General features: G+C 53.7%; 1 protein-coding gene across 6 annotated transcripts in view; it reads left to right on the top strand.

Annotated features, from left to right (window-relative positions):
- The window catches only part of SLC28A1 (solute carrier family 28 member 1), a 64,482-nt gene extending 52,112 nt beyond the window's left edge, over window positions 1-12,370 (top strand). For 5 of the 6 annotated variants that reach the window (XM_064569836.1, XM_064569835.1, XM_064569838.1 and 2 more), the window contains 8 exons: window positions 3,276-3,406; window positions 4,539-4,707; window positions 4,843-5,040; window positions 8,670-8,751; window positions 9,470-9,568; window positions 9,710-9,821; window positions 10,074-10,722; window positions 12,242-12,370. In XM_064569836.1, the coding sequence (XP_064425906.1) occupies window positions 3,276-3,406; window positions 4,539-4,707; window positions 4,843-5,040; window positions 8,670-8,751; window positions 9,470-9,568; window positions 9,710-9,821; window positions 10,074-10,146 (864 nt within the window). In that variant the 3' untranslated portion in view covers window positions 10,147-10,722; window positions 12,242-12,370. The other variant, XM_054513282.2, reaches the window with a different exon arrangement.
- Window positions 12,371-12,844: the final 474 nt, after the last annotated feature.

The raw sequence follows: 12,844 nt of genomic DNA, 5'->3' as shown, positions 1-12,844 counted from the left end.
TATGAATAAGTTTTATATTGATTACATGAATGGAAAGATAATGTTTTGGATATGTTGGGTTAAGTAAAATGCATTACCGAAAATAATTTCACCTGTTTCTCTCTACTTTTTTAATTGGCTACTAGAGAATTTAAAATCACAGACATGGTTCTCATTATATTTGTATTGGACGGCACTGGTCTAGACCTCCTCCCCTGCTCTGAGGTCCCAGGGCTCCCTTGACTGAATTCTTTCATTGTGATCTCCATTTTCTTTTCTTTTCTTTTTTTTAATAGTTTTTTTTTTTAATTTTTATTTATTTGAGACAGAGAGAATGAGAGAAAGAGAGCATATGAGAGGGGGGAGGGTCAGAGGCAGAAGCAGGCTCCCTGCCGAGCAGGGAGCCCGATGCGGGACTCGATCCCGGGACTCCAGGATCATGACCTGAGCCGAAGGCAGTCACTTAACCAACTGAGCCACCCAGGCGCCCCTTTTTAAGAGTTTTTATTTATTTATTTGTGAGAGAGAGAGAACACAAGCAGGGGGAGCACAGGTAGAGAGAGAAGCAGACTCCCTGCTGAGCAGGGAGCCTGATGTGGGGCTTGATCCCAGGACCCTGGGATCAGGACCTGAGCCGAAGGCAGACTCTTCTTCTTCTTTTTTTTTTTTTTAAAGATTTTATTTATTTATTTGACAGAGAGAGATAGTGAGAGAAGGAACACAAGCAGGGGGAGAGGGAGAGGGAGAAGCAGGCTTCCCGCAGAGCAGGGAGCCAGATGTGGGGCTCGATCCCAGGACCCTGGGATCATGACCTGAGCTGAAGGCAGACTCTTAACCGACTGAGCCACCCAGGCGTCCCTATACATTTCCCTTTTCACCGTAGTTCCCCAAAACTCTAAAGCAGGCCCCAGCCCTCTCCACTAACCCCAGAAACTGGTCTCTCTCCCCACTCCTTTGGCTCAGGGGCCCCTCTGAGGGGAGCTGTGAACACAGGCTGGGAAGGGTCATGTTGAGGGGATCAGTCACTGATGCTCCTCAATCGTGCAAGAGTGGGGGCCCCTAGGATAGGGTCTATGAGGTTCTGAGCAGGGCTGACAGTCTACCACTTAGTTTCCACATCTGTAAAATGGGCAGAATTTCTGCCCACCTCACAGCAGTTTAAGAGTTAAATGCAATAATAGAAAACAGAACAGTGTTGAAAAAGTGGTATTTCTTTCTCTGACATATTAGAGTCAGAAATCCATCCTTCTGAAATTGGCCCCTTTTATGCTTTGTAGTTGTGTGGATTTTTTTTCCTTTCTCAGTAAAGTTTTTTTTTTTTTTTTTTTAAGATTTTATTTATTTATTTGACAGAGAGAGAGCGCGCACAAGCAGGGGGAGAAGGAGAGGGAGAAGCTCCCTGCTCAGCCCTGATGCAGGGCTCTATCCCAGGACCCTGGCATCAGGACCTGAGCCGAAGGCAGATGCTTAACCGAGCCACCCAGGTGCCCCAGTAAAGTTATTTTTGATGGAGGGTGCATACCCTCTATCCCTCTCCACATGGGACCCCCTTTGGGTAGAGAGAGGAAAGCTTTGAGCAGAAGTAGGCCCTGGGATGCTGGGGCAGAAGGTGTTCTTGACGGGGCGCCTGCAGGCAGGACTGGGGGTGTCACAGCCTGAGGAGTCGCTGGCAGTGGGGAGGACTGGCCCCGTGCCCCAGCGAGGCCAGTCTGGGCAGAACTCACCCCTTTCCAAGCTGTAATGACCAGCTGGAGCCCTTGAGGCTCTGGTCAGGCTTGGCGCACTCCGACAGTGTCCAGGAATGTGACACGGACAGGATGTGTACCCTGCTCAAGTTGGCAAGGGTGAGATGACCTCCAAAGTGGGGCAAGGGGGAGGGTCCTGGCTGATGGAGGGGAATGTCCCCATGGGATCTGGGCAGCTCCACAGAGGCAGGTGACATCCCAAAGCCCAGCCCGGAACATCCAGATTCTGGTTTCTTCCGGCAAGGAGCAGGGCCTGCACACCGAGGGCCTAGGATAGGGTGTGCAGGAGGTGGGCGTTGGTGCTGATACTCATGTTAAGGGATTTCTACTCCCAACTGAAAAGAAACAAAGGGGGCTTAAAAGAAGAAGGAAGGGCGCCGGGGTGGCTCAGTCGGTTAAGTGTCCGACTCTTGGCGTCAGCTCCGATCATGACCTCAGATGGAGCCCCCCATGGCAGCTTGACAACGCTTAGCCGTTCCCTTGTTGTTAGATGTTTGGGTTGGTTCTAATTTTTCCACTTGGTAAATAATACAGTGTTGGAAAAATATCCCATCCACCTCTGGGGCAGAAGACAGGGAAGCAGGGGTGCCTGGATGACTCAGTTGGTTAAGTGTCTGCCTTTGGGTCAGCTCATGATCTTGGGGTCCTGGGATTGAGCCCTTCATTGGGCTCCCTGCTCAGCAGGGAATCTGTTTCTTCTTATCCCTCTGCTCATGCTCTCTCTCTCAAATAAATAGATAAAACCTTAAAAAAAAAACAAACAAACAGGGAAGCAAAGGGTTTGAGGCCATAGTAAGGATAATAATTCAGGAAGGATGAATCCCTGGGGCCCAGGTTGCTCTGCCATACTGCTGGGAAGGAATTCGGTAGCGTGGCTCCTGTAGAGAGACTCAGGGCCAAAGGGTGGCTGTTTTGGTGGCAGATTTCCTAAGGGCTCCCTGACCACTGCAGTGGATGCGATGGGCCACCTTGAAACGGTGAGCTCCCTGACACAGTAAGTATTCAAGGCGGGAATCCTATAGAGGAAGGACATTCCTATATTATGAGGTCAACTGAGGTAACTGCTTGGATCCATCACAGCTCTTGTTCTGTGCGCTGTGAAACCATCACAAACCCTTCAGCCGGTGGTGGACCAGCCCTCAGATGACTGGCCAAAGGAAGACAGCCCAGGAGGGAAGGAAGGACTCTGAACTTGGAGCCAAAAGACATGAAGGTTCTAATTCCTTCTCTGACTTCATTTTGGGCAGGTCCCATTTAACCTTGGGGGGCCTCAGTTTCCTTGTCCGCACCGTGCCGTGGGCTAACACCACTTGCTGGGTCTCACTGACCCAAGTACTACAGGGAAAGAGGACGTTCTGTGCAACCAGCCTGTGACCCTTTACCCAGAAAAGGTATCATTACTGTCACCAACGACAACAGCAATACTGACCACGAGGACACACCCAATGAGGCAGAGCACCCATGCCCCCTGCTGCCCTGGGCTGCACTCCTGACCCCGACACTTCCCTGTCTCCCTCTGTCTCCGGGTAAGCCTCACTCCCATTCCTGCAGATCGATGCCGCCTCCCTGATTGCCGCCTCCGTGATGGCCGCCCCTTGTGCCTTGGCCCTGACCAAGCTGGTCTACCCGGAGGTGGAGGAGTCCAAGTTTAAGGGCGCAGAAGGGGTGAAACTGACTGGAGGGTGAGCACAGCGGGAGGGTAGCCTGGGGGGGTGGGAGGTAGGGGGGCGCAGGGGGGAGGGGGCGGGGGAGGGGAGAGGGGAGGAATGCTGGGGGGGTAGCGGGAGGGGGTCTGGGGGAAGAGAGGGGAGGGGAGGGAGGTGGGAAGAGAGGTGGGGCTGGGGGAGGAGGGGAGGGAGGTTGCAGGGAGCAGGGGGTCTGGGGGGAGCAGAGGGTGAGGGGTGGGAGGGGAGGGGAGGGGAGGGGGAGGGCGGTGGGGGGAGGGGGCAGGAGCATAGGCCGAGGCAGGCGTCTGGTTCTCTCTGCCCAACCCCAGGCCCTCTCCTCCTTCACTGCCCCGGCTTGTGGCTTCGCGGGGCTTCGCGGGGCTTCGCGTCTTAATTTCCAGGCTCCGACCAGAGGGAAAGGCCCGGCAGGTCACATGGGACAGCGGCCTGTTGCGCGTGTGCTGGGGAGGGTCCTGAGAAGGCCCCAGGCCACCTGTTCCTGGGGCCTTGCGCTCCCGCAGCAGCTAGCAGTCACATAGTGACTCAGCACCACCCCTGATCACCTCACCTGCCAACACCTCTTGCTCTAGCCGAACAAGCACCATGTAACACTGGCTTTGGTGTTGAGAAGGCTCCAGCGAGCTTGGGGTACAGTGCGCAGGTCCAGAGCTGCACCCCCTGTAGAAACAGAGTGTGGGCCACATCTAGAATTTTAAGTTTTCTAATAGTTGTGGTTTTTACAAAGTCAAAAGAAACAGGTGATTTTATTAACAAATTTTTAAATCTAGTATGTCCAAAATATTGTCCTTTCAACATGTAATCAGTATAAAACATTATTAATGAGCTATTTCACGTTCTTTTGTTTTGGTCCCGAATCTCTGAATCTCAGCACCTCGGTGCTGGCCAGCTCCTCCCAAGTGCTCGGAAGCCACGTGTGGCCGGTGGCTCCCACACGTGGACACAGCACCGTGCCGGGCCTTATCCTGGCGCTCGGACCAGCCCCTTTCTCCCCCTGGGTCTCGGAAACAAAACAAGGACCCTCAGCGCCAAAATACTTTGTCCAAGCTTCCACTCTGAGCCTACAGGATGCGGAGCCCCACTGTTGGTGGGGACAGGCCAATCATGGTGGTCCTTGGTCCCAAAACAGAGACGCCCAGAACCTCTTAGAAGCAGCCAGCAATGGGGCCACTGCCTCCGTGAAGCTGGTGGGGAACATCGGAGCCAACCTGATTGCTTTCCTGGCGTTGCTGGCCTTCGTCAACGCGGCCCTCTCCTGGCTGGGAGCCATGGTGGGTGCCCAGGAGCTCAGCTTCCAGGTACCGTTGGGCTGCCCACTTGGCCCGCGAGGGGCGGCCCGGGGCCGGGGGCTGGGCGGCAGTGGGTGGACACCCAGCAGATCCGCGGCCAGCCCTGGTCCTGGTCCCAGCAGCTGCCCTTGCCTTGTGCCTCAGCTCATCTGCTCCTACGCCCTGCGGCCTGTGGCCTTCTTAATGGGGGTGGCCTGGGAGGACTGCCCGGTGGTGGCGGAGCTCCTGGGGACCAAGCTGTTCCTGAACGAGTTCGTGGCCTATCAGGAGCTCTCCCAGTACAAGAGTCACCGCCTTGCGGGAGCTGAGGAGTGGGTCGGCACCAAGAAGCAGTGGATCTCCGTGAGTGTCCCGGTCCCCTCCCTGTGGCAGGGGTGTCATGCCACCACTCCTGGGCCCCCTGGTAGGTGCTGTCCCAGCTCCTGGACAGGCAGGGGACACACGGAGATGGCGCCCAGCCTCCCAATCCTACTGCCCCGAGCGACAAGATGGCCTCGGGTTTCACTCCCTCCTTCCCGAAGCCTCTTAGGAGGCTGAGCTGCAAGGAAAGAGCCTCTTTGGGGACACCTGCGATCTTGCCGTAGATGGGCCACCATCCTGTGTGGCTTTGGGACGGCCACAGAGCCTCGCCTCTCCTACTGGAAAGTAGTGTGATTCGTGCCACGGCTGCGCCCAGAGGGACATATGTGAGCGTCCAGTGAGCAGAGGGAGCGAGATAGGGAGGCCCCGCCACATTCACAGCCAGCACATTGGATTCGGTTCCCCTGATGGCTTTTTCTGTGAAAATCTATTACTAAAAACTCTAGAGGTGCCCGGGTGGCTCGGTCGGTTAAGCATCCGCCTCTTGATTTCTGCTCGGGTGATGATCTCAGGGTCGTGAGATAGAGCCCCGTGTTGGACTCCGCGCTTGGCAGGGAGTCTGCTTGGGATGCTCTCTCCCTCTCCCTCTGCTCCTCCCCACCCCTGCATGAGCACAGGCTCTCTCTCATTCTCTCTCTCGTAAAAAAACAAAAACTCTAGGGGTGCCTGGGTGGTTCAGATGGTTAAGCGTCTGCCTTCGGCTCAGGTCATGATCCCAGAGTCCTGGGATCGAGTTCCGCATCAGGCTCCCTGCTCCTTGGGAGCCTGCTTCTCCCTCTGCCTCTCTCTCTCTCTCTCTCTGTCTCTCATGAATAAATAAATAAAATCTTTAAAACAAAAACAAAAACAAAAACAAAAACTCTAGGGGCACCTGGGTGGCTCAGTCGTTAAGCGTCTGCCTTCAGCTCAGGTCATGATCCCAGGGTCCTGGGATCGAGCCCCGCATCGGGCTCCCTGCTCGGCGGGAAGCCTGCTTCTCCCTCTTCCACTCCCCCTGCTTGTGTTCCTGCCCTTGCTATCTCTCTCTCTGTCAAAGAAATAAGTAAAAATTTAAAAAAAAAAAAAAAAACCAAAACTCTAAAAGCTCTATAAAATGAATGTTTCTAAACAAATAAAAGCTCTATGTAGCATCACTGAGAATAAAACCATTACCTGTCACCTCGCCATCCTAAAATTATAGCTAGTGTTGTTTTATGCATTTTCTCCTATTCTTTTTTCAAGGGAGAGTTTACCTGGTTGTCATTACAGCATCCATCCTGTAGTGGAGCCAGCTTTCCCCACACCAGCTGTTATGACAGAAACATTTTTGATGTATGCATCCTGACATATTTAACCAATTCCTTGCTGTGGGGCCCCCCTGGGTTCATTGCCTCGTTTGGCTATTTTACACAGTGCTGAAATGAACAGCTTTGTGCACAGAACCTTTCCCTCCTCTCGGATCATTTCCTCCGGAGCTTTCCCAGATGTGGGATGACTGAATCACATGGCATGAATCCTCGTGCGGTTGCTCCCAGTGACTTTCCCAAAGGGTGGTAGCGACGGAAACGTCCCCCAGCTGGCCTGTGAGGGCTCTTTTCTACACACTAAGCGGCACTGAGCAACCTCCTTAAAAAAAGTTGTGCTTACTGTAACAGGCAAAATAGCTCATTGTTTTAATTTGCATCTCTTGGGTTACTAGGCACTTTGAAGGGGAAATATTTTTTCTTCTTAAATTATGTTTTAAATTGTAAGGGAATGTAGCCTTCAGTTAAAAATAATAAATTGTGTGAGATCAAAAGCACAGATTTCCCTGTCCTTGTCCTCAGCCCCTGTCTGTCTCTCCTCTAGAGATAATGGATGGGATGCTCCTTTAGGATCTTTTTTTACTTTGTTCCTTTAGTAAGTATTGGTTGAGACCCCCAGGGTGCCAGGCACTCTGCGAGGCACCACAAATTAAAAGGGGAAGTAGACAGACACGGTCCCTGATGTCATGGAATGTAGGCCTAGTGAAAAGCACAAGGAAGTGAAGGAATAAAAAGTAAACCACGATCTGAATGAAGTTCTACAAAGGAAACAAGAAGAGGAAACAGAAGGGTCTTCCTTGGCTGGACTAGTCAGAAAATGCTCCCCGAGGTGTAGCATTTAGGCCAAGACCTGGAGGGAGGAGAAGGGGCCAGGTGAAGCTGGGAAGAGCATTCCAGACAAAGAAAAGGCAGGTGCAAAGGCCCTGAGGTTGAACAGCACTTGTTTGGAGAAACAAAAGGAGAGAAGCACAGTTAGAGCAGGTGGTAATTGTAGAAGAGACTGGCTGAGGAGCAGTAGAAAGTTCCTGAAGATTTGACATTTTACATTTTAAGATTCCTTGAGCTGCTGTAGAGAGAGGGTGATGGTAGGTGAGCAAGCCGGATGCAGGAGCCTTAATATTTTTCCATCCATTTGTGTAAACTCTTTATGTTATAAGGACATTACCCATTTTCTATTATATTTTATACATATATATTTCCTAGTCTTTTTTCTTCTTCATCTTGTATTTGGGGATTTTTCTTTTAACCGATTTTACACCAAATCTTTTCCTTTGTGATTTCTTCTATTATTTCTAAACTTAGAAAGTTATCTCCATTCCAGAAATCTGATAGGTATTAAATTCCTGAGACAATATGGTGAAATATTTAAAAGCTTGAGTTTTGCAGTCAGGCAGAACTGAATTCCAATTCTTACACGGCCACCTTCTGGCTGTGTGAACCAGTTCCTCAGTTACTTAACCTCTCTGAGCCTCCGTTTGCTCCTCTCCAAAATGAGAGTAATAATGCTACCTTGTAAGTATAATTATTATTTGCCTATATTTTCTGTTATTTGCTGTTTAAAATATCAGTATTTATCTGCTTCAATGCTCTAGAATTGATTTTTTTTATATGGTGTGAGGTATGATCTAAGCCTTTTTTTTTTTTTTTTTTATTCCAAATTGTTCCATTTGGCTCTTAACACCTCTTTCTCGGAAATTAAACAACTGTATAATTGGGAAGGGAAGGGGAATTATTTTGCTTAAATACCTGGAACTTTCCCTACGGTGTGACCCTTACAGCAGCCTTCAGGCAGGTGCTATTATTCCCATCCTGCAGATGGAGACGCTGAAATGTAAAGAGGCTATTGACTTGCTCAATCTGGTCATAGGTGGGGACACGTGTGGAGCCCCGCTGGCTGGGCTCCCAGTTCCTCACTGTCTTCAGGAGGCTGTCCTCAGTCCTCTTGCAGCCTGAGAGCCCCTGCAGGAAAACAAACTCCAGGCTATAGTGCTGGGAAGGGCCATTCACCAAGTGCCCCCCGGGGAACAGAGTTTAGGAAGGCCAACGCCAGAGGGCATAACAAGCCTGAATCAGACTGGGAAAGGGTGGCAATTAAGATAAGGGGACGGAAGGCCACAGGCAGGGGGCTGTTTCTCAGGTGGTGCGGCCTGAACTGACCTAGAGGCCATTGTGCGAGGCCTGGGGTGAGGGTGGGGTCAAGCACTGAGGGCTTTAAAGGCCAAAACACACCGGAAGTGGACGCAACTAGGGCTGGGGAGCCAGGGTGGTATGGGGGTGCCCCGCCCCATGCAAGGGAAGCCCCTCCTCACTCATATTCTGTCTTTTCAGGTCAGAGCAGAAATCCTCACGACATTTGCCCTCTGTGGATTTGCCAACTTCAGTTCCATTGGGATCATGCTGGGAGGCCTGAGTGAGTCCTGGGGGCCTCCCCAGCACCCTGGGCGGTTGGGGGCCTGGCTCTGAAACAACTTCCTGGGATCCTTAGGCCTCCGTCCTCCCGTATGTCCAGGGCAGGGCCTGAGCAAGATGGCCGCGGAGGTTCCTCCCAGCCCTAGGACTTCTCTGCTGCGGGGCCGGGGGGGGGGGGGGGGGGGGGGGGGCGGCCCAGGGGTTAGCACCCCGCTCAGGAGTCTGGGGAGGGAGGGAAGGTGCGTGCTGACCTGTCCCCTGAGGCCGGTCGGTTCCCATACCCACGGTGGACAGGTGGCCCTGGCGACGAAGGAGGAGGGCCCTGCACGGTTCTGAGCCGCTCCTCACAGACCCCCTGCCTGGTGGTGTAACCATCCCATTTTACAGAGAAGGAAACTGAGTCTTGGAGAAGGGAAGTGATGGTCCCAGTCGCTCAGCTAGTTAGTGGCTGAGCCTGTATTTGATCCCAGGTCTGCCTGATGGCAAACTCACCTTCTTTTCCTACATCCGCCTCTGAGGGTGGCAGGTGTGGGGCGTTACCTGGGGGCCCAAGTCAGGCCAAGGAGGACTCCCGAACTCAGGGAGCGCGCAGGAGGACAACATCTGTCCCTCCATCTGCCCAGAAGGGGAAGGGGAGTAGGCAGAGGCATCCCAGAGGTGCAGAGTACGGGCAGAAGGGCAGAGGGCCTCCTGCGCTCAGCACCCCGGTCTCCTCGCAGCCTCCATGGCCCCCCAGCGGAAGAGCGACTTCTCCCAGATAGTTCTCCGGGCGCTCTGCACGGGGACCTGTGTGTCGCTGGTGAATGCCTGCGTGGCCGGTGAGTGCCGGCCTGGCAGAGTCCTGATTTTCTAGCCCCATCCAGGGCCGGACACCGGGGCTCTGGCCCCTCTGGAAGTTCCAGCAGGGGTGGGGAGTTGGGGGACGCAGACCCTGCCCACCAGCTGCCTTCCCTGCACAGGGATCCTCTATGTGCCCCGGGGGGCCGCGGTCGACTGCACGGCCCTCCTGAACGCAACCGTGGGCAGCAGAAGCTTCGAGGTATACCAGTGTTGCCGCTGGGCCTTCCAGAGGTGAGGCCCGGGCCGCTGGGGGGCTGGGGGCCCTGCAGTGACGGGGTGCAGAGGGCCCAAGTGCCTTGGGGGTGCCTCTGGTTCTGGCGCGAGGGGTAGAAACGTCACGGCCGTGGCCGATGTGGGGCTTGGAGACCAGACGGGGAGGAGGGGTGGGCCAGAGGCATGGAGCAGCTTTCCCAGGGTCGCACACCCCTCAGAGGCCCACAGAGCCAGGCCCGGAGCCCAGACCGCAGCCTTTGCTTCTTTTAGGCCCAGCCCAGAGGTCAGCCGAGGGGCCCTGGACGTCTGCTGTCGGTTTTACAACCACACGATCTGTGCGTAGCGGGGGCAGCACGTCTTCGGCCTCCTGGGGGCTGCTCGTCCCCACGAAGTGGCTGTCCCCACCCTTCTCTCTCTCACCCTTCCCTCCTGGGGGGGAAGCCACGGGGCTGAGACTCACCTCGGTCACGCGGTTGGGGAGGAGTTGATGGGGCGAGCGGGCAGAGAGTGGGTGGTGTGGAAGTGAGGGATGCCCCCCAATCCTCGACCCCTTCCTGCTCCCTCCCGAAATGTGAATTCTCAGGGTCACCTCTGCCTCCTTTTCTCTCCCCTCCGCATCCAAACAGCACTCTGGTCCCCTTTGTCTCCCCACCGTGGGTCTCTCACGTGCACCCTTCCCTTCAGTTATGGGGTCCCTCACGCTGGGCTTTGTAGCCGCCTCCCTCCCTCCCTCCTCCTCCTCTGGCACTGGAATCTTGCCGTGGCTTACCTGGGCCAGACCCTTCCTCTACTTTCAGAGGCTCCCCTGCAGCCTTTGCCCGTAGTGTTCCCAAACTGGTGTCCCGTGGAACACTGTCCCACGAGGTGTTCAGAAGGTTCCGTGATCCACCAGGCTTGGAAAATACCGGGCTAAATAAAGGTACACGGGTTTTGCTTTTGGGTTTGTTTTTGTTTTACTATGGACTCGCCAAATCTTGATCCAGATATGACAGGAGACATTCTCCAAATTTTTTCGACCATAAGAACCTTTGGGATGGGAGCATCTCTTAGTTGAGGACCCCACGGAACACAATTCAGGAAATAGTGGTTAATGTTCTAAACTGCTTTACATAATTGTAACACAAAGTTTACATAGCACTGTCTGCCAGGCACTGTTCTGGGTGCTTCATACATTCTAACTCTCAACCCTGACAACAACCTTATGAAGTCAGGTTCTATTATTATCCCTGGTTGAGGAATCAGAGGCCCAGAGAAGTTAAGTAACTTGCACAAAGCAACACAGCTAGGAAGAGGAAGAGGTGAGATTTGAACCCAGGCCGTCTTAGCCTCACAAGCGGCGTTGAATCTCTCAGCTGGGCTGCCGGCATCAGAGGAACTCGGTTGGGTGACTTGCCCTGACCTCCCCCCCTCGGCATTTCTCCCCAGCCCACGCTTGCTGCTCCAGGGGTCCAGGCTTCTGAGGTGTTTTACGTGCCTCTGCGCCTTCGTTCCTGGCATCCCCGTCACCCAGCAGGCCCTGTCCCTCTCTCTCTTGCCTGTGCTCCTCCTGCCGACTTCCCACTCCCCAGCGGCTTTGGCGGAGTGACCTGCGATGCACCTGTGCCTGGGGCCGCCGGGCCGCCGCTCCATCACTCACCTGTGTCACCTCCGGCTTCCCAGTTGTAGCCCGCCCTGGGCCAAGGCAGAGAGAGGACGTGCTCTCAGCTCAGCACTGCTCTGATCGCGGGGGCGGGCACAGGAGGGAGGGCTCCTCAGTCATCGGACCTTCCCTCCACCCCCGTGCTCCGTCCTCCTCACTGGGCACCTGCAGACGTCGGGAGCCCTTTGAGGGGAGGCCTGCAGACATCTGCTGGTGCCGGAAGCCCGTGCTTAACTGCATCCCAGGCGCAGCTCTAAGTCAAGATTGGCACAGACCCCTCCACTTGCCCCTTCCACAGCCGTGACAGACATTGCTAATCGATCACAGCACTCCCCACACTGAATCCAGAAGGGCCTCCAGAATCCCCATCAGTGTGGTGCTGGAGGACCCCACTGCCAAGGGATTCAGGCTGCCTTTTCGGGGGAGAACTATTTGCTGCCCCTGTGCTAAGAAATAGACACTAAGAACCCAAACTGCCATTGATTTTATGTCCCTGGCCTTGGAAGGGCTGGGGTTTTTGGAAAAGACTCTAGAAATGAAGGACGTTGAAGCAGAGAGGGATCTTTGCAAGGAATGAGGCCCGTGCCCGTGATCTGTCCGCTCCAGGATTATGCACTGCTCGCTGATTCAGTCAAGGAATATCCATGGAGCACGTTTTATTAGCTCGGGCTGCCATCACAAAATACCACAGCCTGGGTGGCTTGAGCAACAGAAATCAATTCTGTCATAGTTTTGGAGGCTGGAAGCTCAAGATCAGGGTGCCGGCACGATCAGTTTCTAGTGATGTCTCTCTTGCTAGCATGCAGATGGCCTCACACTGCAGAGAGAGAGGGAGACAGCAAGCTCTCCGGTGTTTCTTCTTGCAAGGGCACTCATCCCACTACGGGAACCCTCCTGACCTCATGTGACCCTGCTTACACCCGGAGGCCCCATCTCCAAATACCATCGCCTTGGAGGTAAGGGCTTCAACATAAATTGGGGAGGATGCAGTTCAGTCTGAAACACCTTATGAGCAGGGGAACAGCAGTGAACCAAATTCTGATGAGCTAAAGCATTGGCATCTGGCTTCGAGAAGAGGGTTGGCTGGGAAGGGAAGTCCCTCCCGAGACAGGGCGTGGCTCCCAGGAAGATGACCTTGATAGGAGGGAAGGGCAAAGGATCTTTAGCAGGCTTCTCAGGCGTCCTTAGGGGGCCTGGCCAACGGCATTTTTCTGGGCTCTTAGTATAGTGGAAAGTGAAAATGATACCAGAATAGGATTGCACAAATTACGATTTATATTGTCATATATTTTAACACAGAACACACTGTAATATTGTGTTGTCCCCAAGATGACAGGATTTATTTTCAACTGAAGGCCGACTGAAGAATCTAAGAAGCCATTTTTATTAATCTCAAAAATTT

The sequence above is a fragment of the Mirounga angustirostris genome, unplaced genomic scaffold (assembly GCF_029215605.1).
Source record: "Mirounga angustirostris isolate CCGP_5_RB_7025 unplaced genomic scaffold, mMirAng1.0.hap1 SCAF_9, whole genome shotgun sequence".
Lineage (NCBI taxonomy): Eukaryota > Metazoa > Chordata > Mammalia > Carnivora > Phocidae > Mirounga > Mirounga angustirostris.
This window is presented reverse-complemented; position numbering and strand designations above follow the sequence as displayed.